The sequence below is a fragment of the Gymnoscopelus microlampas genome (genome assembly GCF_963454915.1).
Source record: "Gymnoscopelus microlampas genome assembly, chromosome: 8".
NCBI lineage: Eukaryota > Metazoa > Chordata > Actinopteri > Myctophiformes > Myctophidae > Gymnoscopelus > Gymnoscopelus microlampas.
Genome location: NC_139945.1, coordinates 20,351,595 through 20,376,667, shown reverse-complemented (window position 1 = coordinate 20,376,667; position 25,073 = coordinate 20,351,595). Strand labels below are relative to the sequence as shown.

Sequence of the window (25,073 nt, the reverse complement as noted above, 5' to 3'; positions counted from 1 at the left end):
TTAAAGCGGCACTATGTAACGTTTTTTAATGAATAAAATGTAATTGTGTCCAATCGATATGTAGAGTATAATATGTTAATACAGTATAACTTGTACAATTGGGGTGGTTGTATTTTGTCTCCCTGCTCTTCTATAGAGACATTTAGATCGTGTCAAAGGTGACTCATCTTGACATGGGATCTGACACAGATTTTTGACCTGATGGTCGAGATGCTTTACTTTATTTGGCTATAATTGATAAAACATCCAAGTCCACAACAGTACAATGTATTTGTGGGTGCTTTAAAACATAAAAAAGGGCTTTCCATAAGATGTTTTCTCCCCTGTCTCTGTGTGTGTGTGTGTGTGTGTGTGTGTGTGTGTGTGTGTGTGTGTGTGTGTGTGTGTGTGTGTGTGTGTGTGTGTGTGTGTGTGTGTGTGTGTGCGTGCGTGCGTGCGTGCGTGCGTGCGTGCGTGCGTCCGTTCATCCTTCTGTTTGTCTCGGACCAATCAGCTTCTTTTCATGCACACTGCCAGTAGGCCAAGAAAGGTGCCTATTATTACAAAGTGCCAAAAAATAATGGACACATCATCCGATTAGCCCCAAATTATAATAATACATTGAGGGGCCTCTAAACAACACAGAGCCAAAAGGAATTGCACTTGGACCCATAGGAGGCGCCACAACTTATGTACTGTAGCAGGACAGGATTTCTTTCTCCAAATTTGGTACAAATTATCTCAGGTCATCATGTGACAAAGCTGAAGAATAAAATGTATGTATGTTGTTTATGGACTACAGCTCAGCATTCAACATTATAGTCCCAACCAGAATTGACACAAAAGCTCAGAGACCTAGAACTGCACCTGAGCTTGTGTGACTGACTGGACACAAGCAGAATTCGAGTTGGCCCCCGCTGCCCGCATCCTCAGGTTGTTCCAAAGCAGCACCATCAGGAGCCGTCCTGTCGGGCTGTAATGTATCACCTCCTGGTGTGAGAACTGCACTGTCCTTGAACAAAAGCCCTAAGAGGTTATGCGGACAACCCAGTGGATTCGTGGAAGTTGAGCTTATCTCCCTCGGTCTCTCCAGGAAATATACGAGAAGTGGCGTGTGTAGTCAAAGCATATCATCAAGGACCCTCACCAGTCACCACGCCCGCAACAATCTGTTCCCACCGCTACTGCCGCCACGCCCAGACAAGCTCTACCATTGTATCAAGAGCCATACCACCAGATTTCTCAACAGTTTACACCTGGCTACCATTAGACTGTTGAACAAGCCCTGAACACCGCCTGGCGTCAGGCTGTCATGCCACACGGGATTAGTTTTTTTTTAATGTCTCACCTGCACGTGAGACTATTTTCTACAGCTGTTAATGTTCTATTTCTGCACCGTCTGTATCTGCTGCTATTTCAACCTCATGTAATACGCACCTGTTACTATACCTATATGCTGCTTTATTTTTTACAACTTCTCATGTACTGGATATCTGGCCTGCTTGTATGTATGTATGTATGTATGTATGTATGTATGTATGTATGTATGTATGTATGTATGTATGTATGTATGTATGTATGTATGTATGTACTGTATGTATGTATGTATGTATGTATGTATGTATGTATGTATGTATGTATGTATGTATGTATGTATGTATGTATGTATGTATGTACCCCCAAGGAAACCGGGTCAAGTGTCAAATATCCATAATAAGAGTAAGGATAAGGATAATTCCTTTTAACAGGTCGTTCATGAAAGTCCTTGCGGTCTTGTTTCCAATGAGAACCTGTGAGCAATTAGGGGTTAAGAGTCTTGCTCAGGGACAAATTTCATTTCATCGACACATATGCTGGCGTGGCCTGAAATCGAACCTGGGGCAACCAGGGCCTCTGGCTCCCTAGGCGGGCTCACTAACCACTCAGCTATGGCCACCCTAAAGAGAGTGAATAAGCAGGGACGAATTATGACTCACAGGGGCCCCGGGGCCATTTATCTTAAGTTAAGTACTCAAATTGTAAGGCTGGGTCATACAAAGCACCTGTTGAGACCTGTTTACTGGATTTACAGTAAAAGGGCAAGTACATAGGATGGCCGGGGGCCCTGTTAAGTCCATATAGGAGGGGTTTTGTACTGTATAGGCTGAAGGACCTATGTATTTGAGAGTTAACTATACATTTTAGTAAATTGTCACTTTGTCAGTGAGCCTTGTGGCCCAAGGCTTCCCAAGGGCCCCTGTTACTGGTAGCCCCAATGGCCTGGTCTATAATCCATCCATGGAATAAGGTGCATAGTTAGAAGATACAAATGTCATGAGGCAGTTAAAATAGCAGCTATACAATAACTGATATACGGCGCATAGTTTAAATAACAATAGCAATAAAATAGCAACAGATATAGAAACATTTCCCCATGTGTCAGAAGCACAAGTTTACACATATAATATCCCGGAAAGATAATAATGTGAGTGTAACTCAATCAATGGATGTGAGGCGCCTAGAACTAAAAGATAGCCTACACTTCTGCAAGGCACAAGACAAAGTGATCTATGTTGTATAAAAAGGGGGGGGGGGGGGGGGGGGGGGGGGGAAGAAAGCGACATTTGGATGATTGGTTTTGGGCGATATATTATAACTTTATGGTTTTGGACAGTGGTGGGAAAAGTACTCAAATGTTTTACTTAAGTAAAAGTATCAATACTTCAATGTAGAAATACTCTGTTACAAGTAAAAGTCTGGAATTCAAAAGTTTACTTGAGTAAAAGTACAAAAGTATTGGTATCAAAATGTACTTAAAGTACCAAAAGTAAAAGTACTAAAATGTTTGAAAATAGCAGATCTACAAGCTCACAACGCGTCAATTAGCCTAGGTATAAAATAGGGCTAAAGTGGTTAATGTATAATGTAATAATTTATATCTGCAAAGTAACTAGTAACTAAAGTTTTCAAATAATTGTCGTGGAGTAAAAGTACAATATTTGCCTCATGAGATGTAGTGGAGTAAAAGCAAAAGCATAGAAATACTCCAGTAAAGTAAAAGTACCTCAAAATTGTACTCAAGTACAGTACTTGAGTGAATGTACTTAGTTACTTTACACCACTGGGCTTTGGACCATAAATAATTATCAATTCAAGTCTGCTGCTGTTTTTTTTCCCTTGGACGCTTGTGTCACGTCATCACACAGCGACTGTAACAGCATCCATAGCGGGACTCTTGCAGTGTTTCAAACTAGATCTACGAACGATCTACACAGATCTACAAACGTCTACATCTTCTAAACGATCGATATGATTGAGAAGGAGGACCCGATCATCAGCGAGGAAGAGGCGGCTCAGTATGATCGCCAGATCAGGCTGTGGGGGCTGGATGCACAGAAGAGGTAGCATTCATTATAGCTAGCTAAGCTAAGCTAACTAGCATGTCATTGATAAGGCAGTCGGCTTGCTTGCATTGTGATTGCCTTGTTTCATGCAGTGGTGTAAAGTAACTAAGTACATTTACTCAAGTACTATACTTATAAGTATAATTTTTAGGTATTCTTTACTTTACTGGAGTGTTTCCAGTTTGCAGTACTTTTAATTCTACTCCACTACATCTCAGGCAAATATTATACTTTTTTTTTTTTTTTTTTAACGTTTTGTTTATTCGTTTTTGTTATTTTACATACTCATAGGTAGTACAGACATTAACTGAAGCAAATAAGCAAATAAACAGAGTATCTCCAAACAGTGAGAGTAAGATATAAACAACATCCAAACAAAACAAAACAAAAAACAGACAACACTCACAAAGAAAATAATAACAGACAACAAAACAAATACACAACGTAAAATCTCCAAAAACATGTATGTATATAGAAAACAGTCCATGATCTATAAACGCTACATCGAGTTGGGCACAGGTCATTGAAAGCAATTGTACATGTCAGTGAGGTGATAAGCAGGCACACACCAAGGGTTCATCATATATCAGATTGGATACTTCCATATATGCAGGTTACAGACTCATTCAGGTTCCGTTGGGCAAATATTATACTTTGACTCCACTACAATGATCTAAAAACTTTAGTTATTACGTTGTAGATTTATACTATTATAACAAAACATACTTTAACCACTTCAGCCCTATACCAATACTTTTGTACTTTTACTCAAGTGCATTATTTTATTCCGAACTTTTACTTGAGACACACTATTTCTACATTGCAGTATTGATACTTTTACTCAAGTAAAACATGTGAGTACTTTTTCTACCACTGCAAATGAATGCTTCAGATACTCCAGTGCGGTTGTTTATACTTGGCATGTCTGTTTTCCAGGTTGCGAGGCTCTCGCGTTCTCCTTGTGGGTTTGGGTGGTCTCGGAGCTGAAGTGGCCAAGAATCTCATTCTAGCAGGTGTCAAAGGACTGACTCTGCTGGATCATGAAGAGGTACTACTCGTGCACACATAGAAGTAGCCATGGCAGTACTTTCGAAACATGACCTGTGCAGCCAATATCTGTTGCCCAGGGACCTGCTCCACCTCTACAGTAGGCTCATGTCATCATGGGTACTGGCAGGAGTAGGCTATGCCCATAACATACAACAGTGACCAGACTTCCCGTTTTTTTCTGGGATTGTCCCGGTTTCAATCTGGGTGTCCCAAGTCCTGACAAATATCAGTTAAATACTAAAATGTCTCCCTTTTTCAACATTCAGTAACCGTTTTTTACCAAGACAATATAGAGTAGGGTGAAATACTGTTATCTACAAGCAGGTCAGATATTGGACTTATACTTGATATGAGTTGTAAGATGTGTGTCTTTTGTATTAACACAACTGAGTCAGTATACCATGCATCAATCACAGTATTGCAAACATACCCAGATACTAATCTTTGAACAATCTTCAGAAATATTTTATAACTGAAAATCTCCTTCCTCTGGCCACTTATGCCTCTCCTCTCTCTTTATGAGATGACTATCTATCTTTTAAACTGCAACTGAGCCTGCACAATTAAGAATTTCACCCACTTTACCTGTAATGTGATATGACAATAAAGATTGATTCTGATTCACTTGGTAGGTTAAATCTTGTATTAGGAAATGGCAATTAGTACACCACCTGGCACCCGGCCAGTGATCACCCTACTAGTCATTTATTCCCATCCATATTACCCATGTCATCTCTTTTAGGTGACAGAGGAGTCGTGTCGAGCCCAGTTCCTGGTTCCAGTGACGGCTCAGGGCCGGAACCGAGCTCAGGCCTCTTTAGAGCGTGCTCAGTACCTCAACCCCATGGTGGAAGTATGTGCCGATATAGAACAGGTTGAGGACAAACCAGATGATTTCTTCTTCCAATTTGATGCTGTAAGTTGAAAGTTAAAGTTAACTTTGTCTGATTTCTGCGTATTTGCTATTGCAAGTTCTATGACAAGTTTCACAATCATGAATACGGGGAGTGATGCTTTTCTGACGATATGGAAATATGTTTGTCTTTAGCAGTCATAAAGTATTGTGTCATATGTTTTTATGTAACCATAATTTGACGATGATGGATTATGTCATTCCTTCAAAGTGGATGATTTTGCACTTGAACCTGTTTTCCAATTGATGTTCAAAACTACAGCAGCAGATGAAAAACATAGCATGCTAGTAAGCAATGCAGCTGCATGTATACAATTAATGGTGTGTTAGATTAAGGTGTGCCCAGAGCATAGACTGTAAAAAATGAATGGACAAAGCCACTCCCCTGCTTTCTACAGACCGAAAATGAAGCCGATAGTTCAGGAACGTGTATCCTCCCATCTTTAATATATACAGTTGGCCACGCCGGAACTCAAACGCTATTGGTTGAGACCAGACATGTGACCAGGGAACCGGAAAACAGCCCCCAAAGAATGCTATTGGTTGGGTAGCTTGTCAATCAAGAGCGGGGAATGAATGCTATTGGTTGTGTAGGTTGTCAATCAAATCATCCCGCCCTCCTGGAGCATAGCCTACTTTATCGTCAATTTTAGAATAAATGGGACCATAATTTAGCAAAACGCATATCCTGATGATTGAAAGGAGACTTTAAAAACTAGCGACTGGAAGGATATAGAATTTATGACAATTTTTATTACGGTAAGAAAATCTAGTCTAAAGTTTGTCAAAAAACCCATTCACTTGCGTTAAAATAAATTCTTTCTGACACCGCAGGTCGGCGCAGGGTAAAACAGTGCCACACTCTGGCCATTCATAAGCTTCCGTGTTGGGCTCATCGTAAATATCCAAGCCTTGGCCCTTGGCCCAGAGCCATGGGTGTAACAATGTGCAAAGCATAGACAGTAGTCATGTTAGTATATCTCTGCTGTCCGGCAGAACTCCAAAATGTTCATTTTTCAGGAAATGACAAAAACAAAACAAAAAGTGGAGTTAGGTGGTTTTGTTCATCATTGATAAGAACAGCTGAATGGACCTCCAAGCTCACAATGAGGTTGAAGGTCAAAAGGGGGTGGAGCCTGGAGTCAGCAAAACCAGCTAACTCCACCCCCCTTTGCTGGAGTTACCTGGTTTAGCAGAAAGTTTGAGGATCCAATGGAGTTAGCTGATTTTGTCAGAAGTACTTTTTAATACTTTCCATTGGTTCAATATTTTTTTTAATCAACACACAGGCGTAAAGGGTGTTCAATAGCACTGATTTATGGGAAAAAAAAGCAAAAGCGGAAAAAATGAGTTAGCTGGTTTCTGCTGGACAGCAACGTTACGATACATGTCATTGACGGCTGGAATTTATTGGAGCGATGTTTCAATGTGGCCGCCATATTGGTTCGGGGCAATCTGCGCCTCCTAATGCATACGTAGTATGTCTATTGAAACAGGAGGTCTCCAGTTGCCACAATCGGCTCTGTGCAAAACTGTAGTCCCACGTTTTCCGAAGGTGGCATACATACCCGTTTCCTGTTCCAGTTCATTTCCCATAGCTTTGTTTGATTGGCTCGGAAGCTGGTTTGACCCGGGAAACACATGACACGTCCATGTTCCCCCCAGAATATGGATGCTGGGGTTCAAGTGGTTAACCCATTAAGACCGGGAACGCATCTGTGTCATTTTAATATTTCTTTGGCTATTCAAAAATAGCAGATCTACATATGAGCTTGTAGATCTGCAAAAAAAAAAAAGTAATGAAAATGTGTGCAAATCCTTGAAAAAAAATTAAAATAAATATATATATATATATATATATATATATATATATATATATATATATATATATATATATATATATATATATATATATATATATATATATATATATATATATATATATATATATATATATATATATATATATATATATATATATATATATATATATATATAAAGCAAACATTTGTAAGTCAAATCTATCTGGGGATTCTACAAATGTCTTCTAAATCCTCACGTATGTTGCTATAATTAGTGGTGCTCAGACTTTTTCATGTCAAGGTCAAGGACCCCAAAAATGTATTTGGCCAAGGAACCCCATCTCAAAATATGTTCTTCCAGGCACCCCCAGAAGCAAAGATTTGAGCAAAATGGGTTAAGTACATCAGTGCTTCTAAAGCTCTGTCTTTGCGATATTCAATATGACCACTAGATGGCCTCCATTGTATGTGTAATATTCTTCCTCAATGTTTTTCTGTCTCGCCATGGAGATCCATACACCTGCATGGTTATGGCTCAATAATGGCACCATTTCTTCGTTTACAACCAACAGAGAGTGATTATTATTTTGGAAGCCTTTCATGAACATATTTTCTACCAGAATTTAATGATTTCATTCAGCCCAAAAATCTGGTTCCAACTATAATAATTAATAATAAAGTAATACATTAATTTGAAAAATAGTGAAAGTGTGAAACCTAGATCTGCTATTTCCCCCATGCAATACTGTCGTACAGCAGACTATACAATAGTGTGTGTAGACCCATTGGCAATTTAATCACTTAAGCCTTAAAGATGTACATACTCCCAGTAACACACAGTGGGTAAACTCATCCACCAATGTCATGTTATTTTATCTTTGTTGTCATTTAGGTATAACTAAAATGAAACGATAAGAACTTTTAAATAAATAAATATTACACATTTCCATAAGTAAGGATTATGTTTTAACTATCAAGATGGAAATGAGTCTGGAAATCCTGTGATACTTAATTTTCAAGCAACACAGACATGCTGGCTGACACCATAAATGTAGTCCTGTGTATTTAAACGCAAAATGAGACATTTAACCCATTAAGACTGGGAAAGAATCTGTGTCATTTTTAGATTTCAAAAATAGCAGATCTACAAGCTCATAGCACGGCAACATTTTGAACTCAAATCTTTGCTTCTGGAAAATGTCTGTTCTATATCAGTGGTTCTCAAAGTTTTTCATGTCAAGGAACCCCAAAATTATATGTATTTTGCCACGGACCCCCATCTCAAAATATTTTGTGCCAGATCTATAAGCTCATAGTGCGGTGCCGCGCTATGAGCTTCTAGATCTGCCATTTTTTGAATAGCCAAAGAAATCTTAAAATGACACACAGCTGCGTTCCCGGTCTTAAAGGGGTCTTTTTGTGTGTGTATTTTTTCTTTTTTCCCCCTTCCTATTTTATTTGGATACATTGGCAGTCTGTTCCCTCTGGGAGTGTCAGGGAACGGTCATGAGGAGGGGGGGGGAGAAACAAAGGGTGTGGGGGGAGGACCAGGGAGGAGAATGGAACAAGGCAGAGGGATGGATGAGACTATAGTAGGATGGAGGGTGGTAAGTTAGAACTAGGAATGTCAACGGCTAACTAGTTTAGCCACTATTTAAAAATATCTAACATGCTTATCGGCATATTGGTTTTACATAATAAATACATATGCAACGTATTCCACATAATCTGCATTTCCGCACTGGGACTCCTACTGGTTGATCGGAGAGAGATCAAAGGAAAATGAAAACGCACGAGGCATAGCTCAGTTTGCGAGCATTTCCGCCTTAGGCTAGACCAGGGGTCTTCAACGTTTTCAGGCCAGGGACCCCCAAACTGATGGGGAGATGGAGCAGGGACCCCCTACCTCAGGGATATTCAACTAGATTAGGCAGGGGGCCACAATTGTAAAATGACTTGAAGTCAGGGGCCACAAGACCGTGATAACAAAACCGTTTGTTGTGTGCTATAGGTCCGATAGGACACAATAATGGACACATTATGTCCATTATTGTAACTTATTAGGGCCTGCTTCATACTGCATTCATGCATTTTCATGTTTGATAGGAACATTTCTGTGTCAGTTCTTGGTGCACAGGCGAAGAAAATAGGAAGTATGTCAGTGTATTCTGTGCATGGGTCCCTGACATAGAAGCGTCTCGTATTAATGAAAGTTATTTTCATTAGTTTTGAGCACCCAGGTGATAAGAGCACAAGCTCTTATGATGTGTTTGAAGTGGATGAAGATGGAGAAGATGGAAGCTGGACAAAATCCACACAAAACTAATCAACACAACAGGGGTTTTGAGTGCAGTCCATCACGGACCATTCATTTGTAACTATTTCTGAGTTTAGAGTGGATGTTGTTAATAACACCAAAGAAATGATTCTCCTTATGCATCCATTAGCGTGTATGCGTTAGTTTTGTGTCGACTTTGTCCAGCTTCCATCTTCATCCACTTCAAACTAGCATCAACTTCAAACTATGAGTTGTGCTCTTATTACCCGGGTGCTCAAAACTAATGAAAAAACCTTTCATTCATATGAGACGCTTCCATGACAACCAAAATTCAAAATGTTCATCCTGTACAACCAACATGCATTTAATTTTACATTGGAACATGGAATATGTTCCAGGGACCACAAGAAAGCTCCGCGAGCCACCAGTTGAATAACACTGTCCTATCTCGTAGGGTGGAGGGGGCTACATATATTGCATAATTATGTATAAAATTGTATTTCATATGTATAAACATACCATGTTATTGTGCATTCAATACTAAGCTATTAAAATAATACAGATTAATATATTCATGCTTTTATTTTAAACATACATGTGCAAGGTACAGTGAGTAGGGTGTCTGTACCAATGCCATTTATAAACATACCTTGTTATTAACATAACCAATGTCAATACTATCAACAATCTGTCAATTGCACAATAATCATGTATAGAAGCTATTCGAAATGGACAGAATCATGATTTATTTTAAACATAAATATTTAAAGACAAATGGACATTTTTGAAACAATCAAAAATATAAAAAATGTTTTATAATTATAATGTTTTAATCTAATCTAACAACAATTTCGCGGACCCCCTGCAGTACCTCCACGAACCCCCTAGGGGTCGCGAAGCCCCTCTTGAAGACCTCTGGGCTAGACCATTATTTCTTTCTTTTTTAATAACTGTTAATTAACCAGATGAGGATGTTGGCTAACAACAGAACTATCAGTTTTTGACATTACTAGCTGGAACATGGTTAGGGAGAGGAGAAAGAGGTTAGAGATAAGGAAGACGGGCTTAGTGGACAAAGAGTCAAGATGTGAGATGAGAAAAGAAGGGAGGAGTATTCCGTTTTAAAATGTACAATTTAGGCATTTAGCAGATGCTCTTGTTCAGAGTAACTTACTGTTCGAAATCAGAGCAAATGGCACGAGCCCTAGTCAACAAGTGACAGGGTGAAGGGCCACAAGAGTGCAAAGAAAATAACCTGAATAACTAGTAAAATAAAGTAAACATTAAAGGGATAGTTCACCCCCAAAATGACTTTTTTCCTATCGATTAGTCACCCCATGGAGACTTGAATTCATGGATGTTTTTTTGTTTTTGTCGCATTCCTGAGCCAATAATTTGATGACCGGCAGCGGTTCTGGTAGGAGACACAAAGAGTCTCCTTTGTGTCTCCTACCGGAGACATTGGCATCTTTCTTTAGCAGGAATTGGACAAAAACAAAAACATATCCATGAATTCAAGTCTCCATGGGGTGACTAATCGATAGAAAGAGTCATTTTGGGGGTGAACTATCCCTTTAAACCAAGCATCTGTCTAAAGATTAGATAAATTGGAGCGGGGAGACTTGGAGAGAAGGAAGGCAGGTTATTAGGGCCCCGATGTGGATGGACACAAGGACAGAGAGAGGAGGGAGGGAGCACGGTATAGAACAGCAAGATGGGATGTGAGGGCCGAGGGAGGATGCAAGGGAAGAGTACAAAGAGAGAGGAAAGGCGGGCGCAGAAGGAACTGAGGGAGGGGAGAAAGGGATGTTATTAATCCATTCAGTCTCCCATATTGACAGAGGAGAAAGAGAGAAGGTGTAATGCTAGACTAGAGCGAGGAAGGAAGGGATCCTGTGGATTGTTAGGGAGGAGAGAGATGGCACTGTTTTAAACCTGGAGATGGAGTGAGGAAAAACGCAAAAGGGGGTCATCTCTGATGTGGATTGCTTGGTCCTGCTTCTTTTATCTTTTTTTCCATGGATACATCTCCCGTGTCGCACAGCAGGCCATGGGAGATCATAAGAGGACGGGGTTGGGAGTGTGCAAGATTCTTTCACGCTGAATCCACCAACAGACCATCTGGGTAGCTGTGGGGTGCAGCAATGTCATGCCACCACACACTATTCATTCCTGTTAGCAGGACACTGTTATTAATTATTAAAATGTCCACCGTTGTTAACAATCATGGGTTTATATAAAAAGGGAAACAAGGTTTTCTAAGGACACACACACAAAGTATTTTGCTGTGTTGTGGAGTAATGGATGGATGGGTTTACCACAAAAGGGTAATTCAGATGTGTCAGGTTGATCACAGTCTTTCTTGCCTCTGTATAATAAGATGAACCAACAGCCTTGTCTTGCGTCAGCCCGATTTGTCGGACATTATTTCGACTTTTTATGTGAGCTTGTAGATTGACTGTTTTTGTTGTTGTTTTTTTAAGGGCTTAAGTGACTAAATAAATTAAAGTTCAATGTATGTGCTTATGTTTTATCTATCAAGAATGTAATTTATTCTTATTATTTTGGTAAATGTTCTCAAATAGAAACTTTAATCAAATGTATTTTTCTTTGCACTTTTCGACAAAATCGGTCAAAACATTGGTAATTGGTGGTCTCGGACTCTCCAAAATCGGGATCGGCATCTGACCCAAAAATCTGGCATCGGTTGGGCTCTAGTCTTATCTGTGTGCTGGGGGTGTCGGGGTATGTTGGGCTTGGTCACTAGGATAAGATGGACCCAACCCTCGAATTACAGTAGCCAGCTGCTGATTCTGTGTCTTATTCTGTCCACCACACCCTGTTAAGAACGGCATGATCCAGTCAACAACAGACTTGGTTTGTTTGTTTGTTTAGGCCTACTGCTAGAGCATGGCGCTAATTCTGCCAGGCTTAGGGCTTCCAGTGTCACTGGCACCACCCACCAGTGGTGGAAAGTAACGTAAAGTACATTTACTGAAGTACTGTACTTAAGTACCACTTTGAGGTATGTTTTACTTTACTGGAGTCATTTTCAGTACTTTTACTAGGCAAATATTGTACTTTTACTCCACTACAATTATTTGAAAACTTTAGTTACTTTGCAGACATACATTATTATATTATAAAACATACATTAACCACTTCAGCCCTATTTTATACATAGGCTATTTGAAAATAGCCGATCTACAAGCTCACAACGCGTCGCAAAGCGACGGGTTGTGAGCTTGTAGATCTGCTATTTTCAAGCATTTCAGTACTTTTACTTTTGATACTTTAAGTGTATTTTGATGCCAATACTTTTGTACTTTTACTCAAGTAACATTTTGAACACAGGCCTTTTACTTGTAACAGAGTATTTTTATATTGTGGTATTGCTACTTTTACTTAAGTAAAATGTGTGAGTACTTCTTCCACCTGATGATAACGATATGATAATCAGTTGACAGATTTACTCTCTAGTCTAGTCTATGGCAGTTAGCTTCCCTCTCTCACTAAAACGGATTGGAATGGACTCTGTCAATATCGTTTTCAGTTTGCTGTCAAACCAGTAACTGTAGGAAAGATGGGAGATAATTTCTGCAATGTGTTTCCCGTATAGTCGGATAATCATTTTTCCTTTGCCTTTGTGTGCAATATAATATGCCACGTTGTACCCATCTGTGGGTGTCTTTATTTACTTTTTTTTTATCGTTTTGGGTTTCATGTTTGATATTTGTGTGCTGTGTTTTATTTCATATTTTCCGGTATGGGGTTTAATAAAGTGCACTTATTCTACCCAGCATTCTCCCTAACCAACCTACCAAATGTTTGTGTCCTCCTTCAGGTGTGTCTGACAGGATGCTCCAGGGATCTGATGGTCCGCGTCGACCAGCTCTGTTCTAAACGCAAAATCAAGGTGTTCTGTGGTGACGTCTATGGCTACTACGGTTACATGTTCTGTGATCTTGGACCAGAGCACAATTATGTGGAGTAAGTGTGTGTGTATGTGCGAGAGAGAGAGAGACACACACACATTAGAGGCCTTTGTTATGTGTGTAGACTAATAGTGTTGATAGTCTTTGTTTTCTTTAATACACGTTCTATTAGTGGCTTTCGAAGAAAAAGGCCAAACAGTTGCAAGATTCTCCTCACTCTCGGCTATAATTGGGTGGGTAGCCAGGCTGTTTGTCCTTAAGATGTGTAAAACCTATATTATTTGATTTATACTGAATCATTTAATTGGTCCCTCTACATAAAGCATGTGTGTGCGTGCATATTCTCCCCAGGCATTTGTGTGATGAATATCTTGCTCAAGGGCAATCCAAGGAAGTTCTAGACTTGCCTCACCCAGATAGCCCAGCTGCTCTGAGAAGCCGTACCTGAAACCTTATAATTAAAGCCCACTTCTCTAACCTTGATGCTCCTGCTTCCTCTAAGCATGTGATCAACATGACGTGTGTGTGTGTGTGTGTGTGTGTGTGTGTGTGCCCGCGCACATGCGTGCATAACTCGTGAGTTGCGTGCTTCCAAACACATGAGAAACAGGCTTTTTCTGTGGTCTCACTTACCACATGCCTTAACTCATCCGCTGCCACTGACGTAATTGACGTAATTAACCAATACCGCCACTGACGTAAAAAACGTAAAAAAAATGTTTTCAATTTTTTTTTTTTTTTTTTTTTTTTTTTTTTCAAATTTGACCCAAAGACCAAGGAGATATGATTTCTAGACTCCCATCCACTTCCTTGTTAACTTAAAACTTAAAACTTCTGTATCTTGGCTCCTGAGTACTTTTTTTTTTTCAATGAAAAATCTCTGGCAGTGGGCAAACGCAAAAAAAAAAGGTTCTGGCAGTGAATGAGTTAATTAACACATGTCCAAGTACTATGGTAAATTCGTACCATCGTTTGTACTAATAATGTCTTGTCTGTCCTCCCCCAGGGAGAAGCTAAAGGTAGTGAAGCCGTCTGCGAATTCCAATGACGGCCCTGAGGCCAAGAAAGCCAAGATTGACCCGAACGAGACTACCATGATCAAGAAGGTAGGAGGACTTGTGGACTTCATTGTATGTATGGTGAACATTTACAGCATCTCACCCGTCAGTTGTTGTGAGGTTTTGTCCACAGTCGGTACATTTACATGTTAGGCAGTTTTGGCGTTTAACCCATTAAGACCTGGAACGCATCTGTGTCACTTTAGATTTCTTTGGCTATTCGAAAATAGCAGATATACAAGCTCATAGCGCGGCACAGAGTGCCGCGCTATGAGCTTGTATATCTGCTATTTGCTATTTGCTTTAAAAAATAAAATACAAATCTGGTTGGTGAAGTGGCCCATGTGGCTTGGGAATCTTTGCATGAAATGGCCACTGGCTGGGGGTGAAAATAAAGATCCTAACCAATAGAAGCTAGTGGCACTGAATAGAGGGTGGGGACAGTTAATCAAAGTAATCAATGTATTCGATTATAAAAACTAGGCCAATGCCCGTCGGGACCGCATGCCCCTCTGGTTATGCAATACCTATTGTGTTGTACCCGTTGTCAAAGTCCTTGCATCACGTGCATTACCCATTATCATAGTAGCTGGAGGTAAGTCTATGACGCCGCCACAAAGGCTGTGGTGAGGTGATGACCCCTGGTAACAAATAGGAAAAAAAAAATATTTTATATCAATTACACACCCCATGAAGCCTTGAATTCATAGAGTTCTTTTTGTTTTTGGCGCATTCCTAAGCCAATAATTTGATGACCAGTGGAAAGATGCTAATGTCTCCAGTAGGAGACTCAAAAGAGTCTCTTTGAGTCTCCTACCGGAAACGCAGCCGGTGATCAAATTATTGGCTTAGGAATGCAACAAAACCAAAAGAATATCCATGAATTCAAGGCTTCATTGGGTGTGTAATTGATAGAAAATAAGTAGTTATTTTTCAAAGAGGAAAAAATCACACCCTGTGTTAAGAGAGTGGTGCCTTTGATGAGCCCCGTATTGATGTTGTCATCAATGTTTGTTTATTGGACATACGGACGGACACACAGACAAAGTCAGATATAGGAGTGGTTGGCACCACTCAAAAAGGTGTTGCACACTCTGGCTCCCATATGCAGGGATTTTGTATTGCTGCCTGCTGGTCTTCCTCAGAATCAACTTCGTTAGTACTATTACATCATATTGATGACATCAGGGATCTCCATATATGGGCTTAAAAGAAGGACAAACAGACAGATCTAGACAGATCTAGGGACAATTATAAAAAACACACTTCTCAATTATTCAATTAATAATTAAAAAAAAGTAATCAATAGAATAATCACTAAGTTAATTGCAGTCCTATCACTGAACTCAACCAATGCAGAGTGAAGTACAGAAGAATAGAATCAGATGATGATGAATATGCCATGGCTACAACCTTTACTGTGTTCAATGTTTTGTCTTCTTGTCCATCCAACCAGACATCCAATTTCTGCTCCCTGAAGGAAGCTCTTGAGGTTGATTGGACGAATGAGAAGGCCAAAGCCAGTCTGAAGCGCACGCCTGTGGACTACTTCCTCCTCCATGGTATAACTACTCAGTCAGGCATCTTCCAAGACATATGCTGTGTGCCTGTTCCATGCTACTGTATAATAATATACCGTATACTACATAAGGCATCTATTAGTATACTGTTCTTGGCAGTTGGCATGCAATTTGAAATTGATATACTACTGTTTTGTGCCAACTAGAAATGAAATCATGTTCCCTTGTTTGAATAATGGGGTCCATCGACACCATACTTTATCTAACATAATCGAAAATTATGATTTTCTTTTTTTCATAATGATGTAATCATGAAACCTGGAATATTATTCAAACACCTTACTTGCCAGGTGTTACATCTTGCCCTTGCCTTTCCATTTGACCCCTTTTTCTCCCAATTCCATTGGGAGCTGTAGATTTCTCTGCCATATCAAGCTTCTCAAAATAGCAGTGTAGGATATAGCCAAAGGATGTGTGGGGCAGGGCGAATGAATGTGCATCGTTCCTCATTCAACAATGAATATAGAGACAGAATTAGTGCTTAACATTCAGCAACAAAATACCAGTGGTGGAAAGTAACAACTAAGTACATTTACTCAAGTACTGTACTTAAGTAAAATTTTGAGGTCTTTTTACTTTACTGGAGTATTTCCAGTTTTCAGTACTTTTACTCCAGGGAAAATATTGTACTTTTACTCCACTAGAATTATTTGAAAACGTTAGTTACTTTTTACTTTGCAGAAATCAATTATTATATTATAAAACATACATTAACCCCTTTAGCCCTATTTTATCCATAGGCTATTTAAAAATAGCTGATCTACAAGCTCACAGCGTGTTGCATCGCGACAGGTTGTAAGCTTGTAGATCTGCTATTTTCAAACATTTTAGTAGTTTTACTTTTGGTACTTTAAGTATATTTTGATGCCAATACTTTCGTACTTTTACTCAAGTAACTTTTTGAAATTGTTGAACACAGGGCTTTTACTTGTAATAGAGTATTTTTATATTGTGGTATTGCTACTTTTACTTAAGTAAAATACCTGAGTACAATACTTTTTCCACCACTGCAAAATACTGCCGTTGTGCTTGGGCAGCTCCCAGGAATGAATGTGTGTTACTTTATGAGGTTGTTCATCTTCATTCTCCAAAGCCTTGGAAGTTATAAAACCATTGACCACCTTCTTCATGATGCCATGAAAGGCAGAACTCAATGTCAGCGACATCGGCTAGGTACCAACTGTTAACCACATGAACCCTAGCATCCCTATTATGGGCATGTCATAACAGATGAACATTCAGCAAAAATGGATGAAGATTCCATGAAAATAACAGGTCTGCAAGCTCACAACTCATCGCATGATGAGCTTGCAGATCGTCTGTTTTCGCAAAAGAGATATAGTGTAGAGGGGGCCCTGGTCAACAAATTATGTAGGGTTTAACCCATTTAGACCTGAGGCCGATTCTAAAAATGCCTTTTAATTCCTGACCTAAGTTTTCTGAAAAACTTCAAATATTTTTTCAAAAATTACCAAAAATGTATGTTGCTATATACTGTACATAGCAACAGCAACCCCAAAAGGGGTTCCAGTCTTGAAAGGTATGGTTACAAATAGGGGTTCCCGCCCTGTGGTTAGAGATGGAACCTTATGACCCGAAGTACAAACCTTAACGCATAACCCCCATCTTCCTGTTTTTCAGATTATTTTCAGTGTCTGATGACATTTCTAAAGAGTTGTTATTGTCCTTTCGTCACCGGCACCCATTAACGTGTACAGTACTCATTAGTTTCCATCACAGGCTGTCCATGGCCAGTCATGTGCACACACTGTTGAATAGGGAACAGCACAACGCCACATGACATCAATAGATACACATGCAGTAGCAGATAAGAACAGGAAATAAAGTAGGATATGACTAGCTACCGGGGTTTCCACTCTAACAGGTTTTGTATTGTTGGTAAACCACATCCAAAACATCCTCCCTTCTGGTTTGCTTTGTGTTTCGTTTTAGTTAACCTGTCATGATGCTACCGCGTCAACTTTTGATGTTTAGCTCTTCTGTCAGCAGAGTATACAGTGTAACTTGGTAATGCCAAAAGTCATTATAAAAGACTGGCAACAGTGTAATCAGTTAATTTTGCCCTGGAAAGACAGCCAGTGCATATCTATACGTCTACTACGGCATCCATAGGAATGGGACAGGAAATGACACCAGATAATCAAATGACATTTGTCTTCTCTATCTAAAGGCGCCTATTATATTAACCCATTCAATCCGGGAACGCATCTGTGTCATTTTAGATTTCTTTGGCTATTCAAAAATGAGCTTGTAGATCTGCTATTTTTGATAAATAGTGAAAATCTTTGAATGCATATTTTTTAAAGCGAACATTTGTCAAATATCTTGTTCCAGGGACCCCCAGAAGCAAAGATTTGAGTTTGCTTAAAAAAATATATATATTCCAAATTTTCACGATTTTTCAACAATAGTAGATCTACAAGCTCACAGCGTGGCACCACGCTGTGAGCTTGTATATCTGTTATTTTTGAATAGCCAAAGAAACCTAAAATGACACGTTCCCGGATTGAATGTGTTTAAAAGTATATGAAATCCTAACGATACAGCTACTGTACAATATATGATGCACATGACAATCAAAGTAGCAGATTAAATTAGATCAGGGGTCTTCAACGTTTTCAGGCCAAGGACCCCCTAGCTGAGAGAAAGATGAACCAGGGACCCCCTACTCTATATTGTATAAAATTGTGTTTCAGATTAAAGTTTTTTTTACTTAGTCTGCTATTTTTTCCCCTCTACACCTATAGCCTCTTTGCGAGGCGTTGAGAGCTTGTAGATCTGCTATTTTCGGCTAATGTTCCCCTCAGAAAAGGAATTCTAGGGTTCAAGTAGTTAATGTAAAAAAAACTAAATCTTATCACACAAAGATTTGGCGGACCTTAGTAGCTGTGAGGACCCCCTAGGGGTCCCGGACCCCCTGTTGAAGACCCCTGAATTAGATTTTACCATCCGCTGTGGCCACTGTTGCCTTGTTCCTGTCTTGCCACCCACCTGTCATTTGTCTGCCGTTTATCAGGCTCACTTTATGAATGGAAACAGCGTAATTGTTGTCATTTATTTGTTTCATTCCTATAATTGGAGATAGTAGATATTTTGGGTGACTGATGAGGAAGTGGTTCTTTCTCTGTTACCGACGGTTTTCCTGTCTCACTACAAACAGATCAGAGGATGATGGGCAGGGCACTGAGGTGGTGATAAGATTGACATTTCACTGATAATGAGCGTAGGTGAAGAAATAAAGGGCAGCTTGTGTGTGTGTGTGTGTGTACACTGTTACGGGTGGAAATGGCTGTGGGTGTATGAGGCTTCCTGATGTGGTTAATGGACAGACTGAATCAGGATATAAGGGGGTGGCGTGTGCATGAGCGCTCTTGTGTAACAAAATAAAAGTCAGTTGAGCTAAATGCTCTGTCCCACCCTTCACCCAAATCAAGTGTGCCCTTTTTGGCTAAGCTCAATCAGTACACTGTCAAATCCTTGGATGTTTATAGAGGGTGAACAAATGGACCCATGTGGGTCCATTTGTACACTCTTTGTGTTAAATGAACACAAATGTACTGTTCTATAGCTCTCTGGTACAGGGCTCCTTCATTCAAGATGAAGACTCTGAAGAGGAAGCTATAGTCTGTGCAAGCATGGAGGACACATTTGACCCGCAGTGGAGTTGTGCGTTCACTCAACGTTTGCCAACGCGCTTTGATAGTGTAGTGGTGGTGAGACACAGACCTTAACAGATTATAGGTTTTTGATGGTGCAACATCGAGGAGTTGCCTTACAACATCGAGGTGATATGAGGTCTTTCCATGAGAAGATATTTCACCCTGGAAAGCACTTGCACGTACAATACCTTGATTTCACTCAAAGTCACTTGAATATGTGATGACATCATAACTGCCAAGAGCACAATGTTTTATACGAGAAGACAAAGTCCTTGGGAAAGTGTTACATATGTCTTCTATTTTGGGGACGACAAATGTTTCCAGTCACTCAATTGTTGTTTCTCTCTCTTTTTCTTTCTCCTCTGTTTTCCTGTTCCTCCTTCTGTGTTTCCCCCTTCCTTCCTCTGTGATTTCCTCTTCCCTCATCTGTGATTTCCTCTTCCTTCTTTGTTTCCCTCTTCCTTGCTCTGTGTTTTCCTCCTGTCCTCTGTTTTCCTCTTCCTTGCTCTGTGTTTTCACCCTCTCCTCTGTTTTCCTCTTCACTCCTCCTGTATTTTCCCGTTCCCTCCACAGTTCTGTTGAAGTTCCGTACAGACAAGGGTCGTGACCCCGACACACAGTCCTTTGCGGAGGACAGCCAGCTCCTGAGACAGATCCGGGATGATGTCCTTGAGGCCATGGGATTGGGCGGTGACCTGTTGGGGGACGACTTTATTGGGTAGACGAATGTCTCCAAATGTGTACCATGTTACTGTAAATGAGGTGTACAGAAATAATTATATCACTTCGATAACGCCATTACAGGGTTAAAATGTCCACAAAGTTTCACTATAATGAGATTTACAATGTAAAAGCTCTGAAGTACTTGGGCAAGACTGTTCCTGTCCTTCAAAAGTGCCCGTGAGCAGGACACTAAATCTCAGCCTTGCCCGTTGCAATGTATGGCATCAGAAATACATTGCTCTGGCATCTCTGAAGAACTCCATTTGTATGGAGATAATATGAACATTAATTAAATGTAATTTCTATCAATTGGAAAATATCACATTAACCCATTAAGACCGGGAACGCATCTGTGTCATTGATGACACAGATGAGCTTGTAGATCTGCTATTTTTTTCTTATCGTGAAAATTTGTGCAAATCTTTGAATATATATATATTTTTAAAAGCGAACATTTGTAACTCAAAGCTTCTGGGGGTCCCTGGAACAACATATTTTGAGATGGGGGTCCGCGGCCAAATACATATCATTTTGGGGTCCTTGACATGAAAAAGTTTGAGAACCACTGATATTATAGCAACATAAGTTTTTTCCAAAAACTGTTAGGATTTAGAAGTAGAATTGTAGAATCCCCAGAAGCAAAGATTTCAGTTAAAAGTGTTCGCTTAAAAATATATATATTCAAAGATTTGCAAAAATGTTCATGATGTAAAAAAATAAATAGCAGATCTACAAGCTCATAGCGTGGCATTCGGTGCCACGCTATGAGCTTGTATATCTGCTATTTTCGAATAGCCAAAGAAATCTAAAGTCGAATCCCGGATTGAATGGGTTAATACAAATCTAATTTATGAACTCCCAAACGAAACTCTGTGTGTGGTGTAAAACATTTCTTCATCTTTTCATGTTGTTTGTCATTAGCTACTGCTTCTCTGAGATGGCCCCAGTATGTGCCGTGGTGGGTGGGGTTCTGAGCCAGGAAGTTGTAAAGGTGAGGCAATACGCAAATAATTAAATGCACCTCTCTTGACCTGTGTGGTTGAATGTGCAGAGCTAGGCTTAAACACTGAGTTGGACATTACCATTGCCAGTGGTGTAAAGTAACTAAGTACATTTACTCAAGTACTGTACTTAAGTACAATTTTTAGGTACTTTTTACTTTACCGGAGTATTTCCAATTGTCTATACTTTTACATCTACTCCACTACAATTGTACTTTTACTCTACTACAATTATTTGAACACTTTAGTTACTAGTTACTTTAGATATAAATCATTATATTATGAAACAAGAGTTAACAACTTTAGCCCTATTTTATACATAGGCTATTTGAAAATAGCAGATCTACAAGCTCACAACGCGTCGCATCGCGACGCGTTGTGAGCTTGTAGATCTGCTATTTTCAAATATTTAGTACTTTTACTTTTGATACTTTAAGTACATTTTGATGCCAATACTTTTGTACTTTTACTCAAGTAAATTTAGAATTCTGGACTTTTACTTGTATCAGAGTATTTTTATATTGCAGTATTGGTACTTTTACTTAAGTAAAACATTTGAGTACTTTTTCCACCACTGACCATTGCCCAGCTTGTTGCTAAATGTTAAGATCTCGGTCATAACATTTATTAGAGTCTGGGTTTCCATTCCGTGTGTAGCTCTGAACAGGCCCTGACACTGCTAGTGTTATGGTGTTCTGGACACCATTCTCTGCTATCACAATGGATAGAGCATGACGTTACCCTTTCTATGATGGGTTGCATCTAATATATGAAGTTTCAACTTTTGTTGTAATCTGATGATGATGGGCAGTGTACTTAGTCACTTCTGACATATTATGTACATGTACACAGACGACTAATTAGACTCTAAAAAATTATATTGTACTTGGAAAATGCCAAATAACAGAATGGTATGAAATATTCATAAGATGTGTACTCAAAGAATAAACCTCAGTGAGAACATCAGTCTCTAGTGTAAGTAAGCTACATCACTTAGCAGCAGATATCAAATATGCATGAAATGTGCAGGAATGGAGTATATTCACAGTCGTGTACATAAAATAGTAGTGCACGTGTAATGGCACTGGCGTGTACTCAAACACAGTCATACAGTATATACGTACATACAATGTGATGGCCTGTATCGCCAAGATTGACATATTAAAACAGCAGGATCTGTGTAGTTATCTAGCATATCTGTCTACGTCCTGCAACTCTAGGGTTTGTGCTCTGCAGTATATATCTACTTATATAATCGGCGAGTGACTTCCGCGCGCCGCTGGCGCTATAGCCACAGCTCTGTAATCGAGTAAACACAACGCCGACACACCACATCTCGCCAACACAGTAGCCACGGCGGACGCGCAGAATTTACGGGTGGCGTAGGGCACCTATCATTGCTCACTTCACAGTTTCCACATCGCAACATAATTTATTCCACTCACCACATTACGGACAAAACGGAAGGTGAAACAGTTTCGTACCGTTTACCGTGCGCACCACCGACACCGAACGGCGACGGCTTTAGCCGAAACAACACGAGCGGCCGCCATTGAACTCTGCGCATCTCCACAACAACACACAAGCAGGTCCTTCGCTTCAACCCCCCCCCCCTTCTTACGTACCTCTTTTGTTCCACCCAGGCCGTTACTTTCACTTCACTCATGTCTTGATCCCAATATGTCCGTCCTTCACGTGCCATGTACATCCCAAACACAAAAATAAACGGTGCCGGGCACACTACAGCACGTTGTCCTGCTAAATCTGGTAAACAAACCAGCGTAGGTTCATGACACCAAAGGATTCGACAGTGATGTCATCATTATGCAACCCGGAAGTACAAATACCAAGGATACGTCAGTGATGTCAGTCGGGATGCCAGATTTATGTCAGGTTTTCAAAAACAAGCGACAGAAACAAGCAAGGACGTTCATGAAAAAAAAAAAAACAGCCGAAGGGGTCCGCCATGTTCCAGGGGGGTCCCCGGGGGTCCCAACACTCACAGGGGGTCCGCGGACCACCACGTAAAAAATAAATATAAACATTTTTTCCCAATTTCTTTTTTTTTTTTTTTTTACTTTTGGACACTTCTATCCCACCATTTTGGTACCCCAAAATAAGCGCGCCCTCACAGCCCTAGAGCCCCGTGCGCGGCTGGGGTCGACGCCCCCCGAGACTCTAGTTTGATAAATGAGAAATCACCACCTATCAGCCAACTGTTGGTCAATTCAGACTGTTGTTATATTGGGTCTTTTATACCTGCTTCATTGACAGAGAAACAAACATCATTTGGAAACTCATATTTTTCTGTTGAAACAGCATAACATTCTTGTGTTATTCTGCCTTCCAATTTGGCACATGTGTGTGTGTGCGTGTGTGTGTGCATGCACACACACTGTACATAAACACACACTCACACTCCTTTTCCCTTATTTCCAAAACAACTACTTGAGATGAGATGCATCTTTTTGTGATCGCAGATGGTAGATTCCGATACGTTGTTCCCGTCCGTCTGGAACAATGTATCTTGGTGGACTTTGGGCCACACCACAGCCCCTGTGTCCTGTGGTTTAAAAAATTAGATGTTTTTTCCTGCCATCGTAGTAACTACAACCGAGTTGTAGGACTCAGGGTTAGGTGAGGCAACAACTGGATTCGAAAATCATTTACTTTCATCCACTCCCCCGTGGAGCAGGGGCATGGTCTGACTACATGACCTGAATTAGACTTGACTACAAACTCTGAGTGGATTACAAATAATTTAGCTGAGCTGTGTTGTTGCCTCAGGCCTCGGGCTGTAGTTTAAACACAGGGGGTCAAGTCAGGATAAGTCTGTTGTGTCTGCCTCTGCCTGTGCAGAGAGGGAGTGAGAGTGAGTACGCATGTGTGAGAGAGGGCAAGTAACGCACGTGACTGTGTGGGTGGTAGAGGTAGTGTTTGTTCAGAGTCTTGTCATTGTGTTGGCACAAGGCCAAGCTTCCATCTCCATGGTGATGATGAAACTTACTGCAACTTGCCAACTGATGTCTTACTGCGCAAAATTATCTAATCTCACACACATAATCGAGCGCCGGAGAGAGGCCTGGAGAGAAAAAGACAACGATCGTATGTGTGTGTCATTGAGGGAGGGAAATCGGCTGAAACAAGTTTTCTCCTTGCCACAGAGGGTAGATGATTCTAACCTTTAACAGCAAATTAGATTGTTGTGTGAAGAACATCATCCCAAGTGCCGATTTGTTGCCCGTCAAAATGGCTGGTAGATTAATTTACCAGTCAAAGCACAGGTACATAAATAAACACAGTACAGTTGACAGTCATTTGACAGAATGGTGTGAGAAACTGTGCGAATGTGTTTTGATTTATTCTCTTCCTCTGGTCTTCTCCAGGCTCTCTCCCAGAGGGACGCTCCGCACAGGAACTTCTTCTTCTTCGATGGTCGCAAAGGCAACGGCATCGTCGACTACTTCGGCCCCAAGTAAACGACACACGCACCCCAACTGGGACCGAACCAAGAGATTCTCGCACTGGACCGTTGCATACACACCCATGTGACCAGCAAATTTGGTTCTTTACTTTCTTTTTCACCATCAGACTATTTATATTAAATAAAAGTCAAAAACCTACTGTAATCTGTTGCCTTAGCTTTTTGTAGTTAGTTATTTACTTAAGTCTACTAATTTTTGTTTGGATA

At 40.2% G+C, this 25,073-nt stretch overlaps 1 protein-coding gene across 1 annotated transcript; it reads left to right on the top strand.

The window, feature by feature from the left end:
- Positions 1-3,165: 3,165 nt before the first annotated feature.
- On the top strand, positions 3,166-25,005 carry sae1 (SUMO1 activating enzyme subunit 1). The gene is made up of 9 exons (XM_084063757.1): positions 3,166-3,359; positions 4,299-4,410; positions 5,155-5,328; positions 13,250-13,395; positions 14,347-14,446; positions 15,855-15,960; positions 20,232-20,376; positions 21,303-21,372; positions 24,769-25,005. Exons 1-9 carry the CDS (start codon positions 3,268-3,270, stop codon positions 24,859-24,861), a joined length of 1,038 nt encoding a protein of 345 aa, XP_083919883.1. The 5' UTR covers positions 3,166-3,267; the 3' UTR covers positions 24,862-25,005.
- The last annotated feature ends 68 nt before the right edge of the window (positions 25,006-25,073 follow it).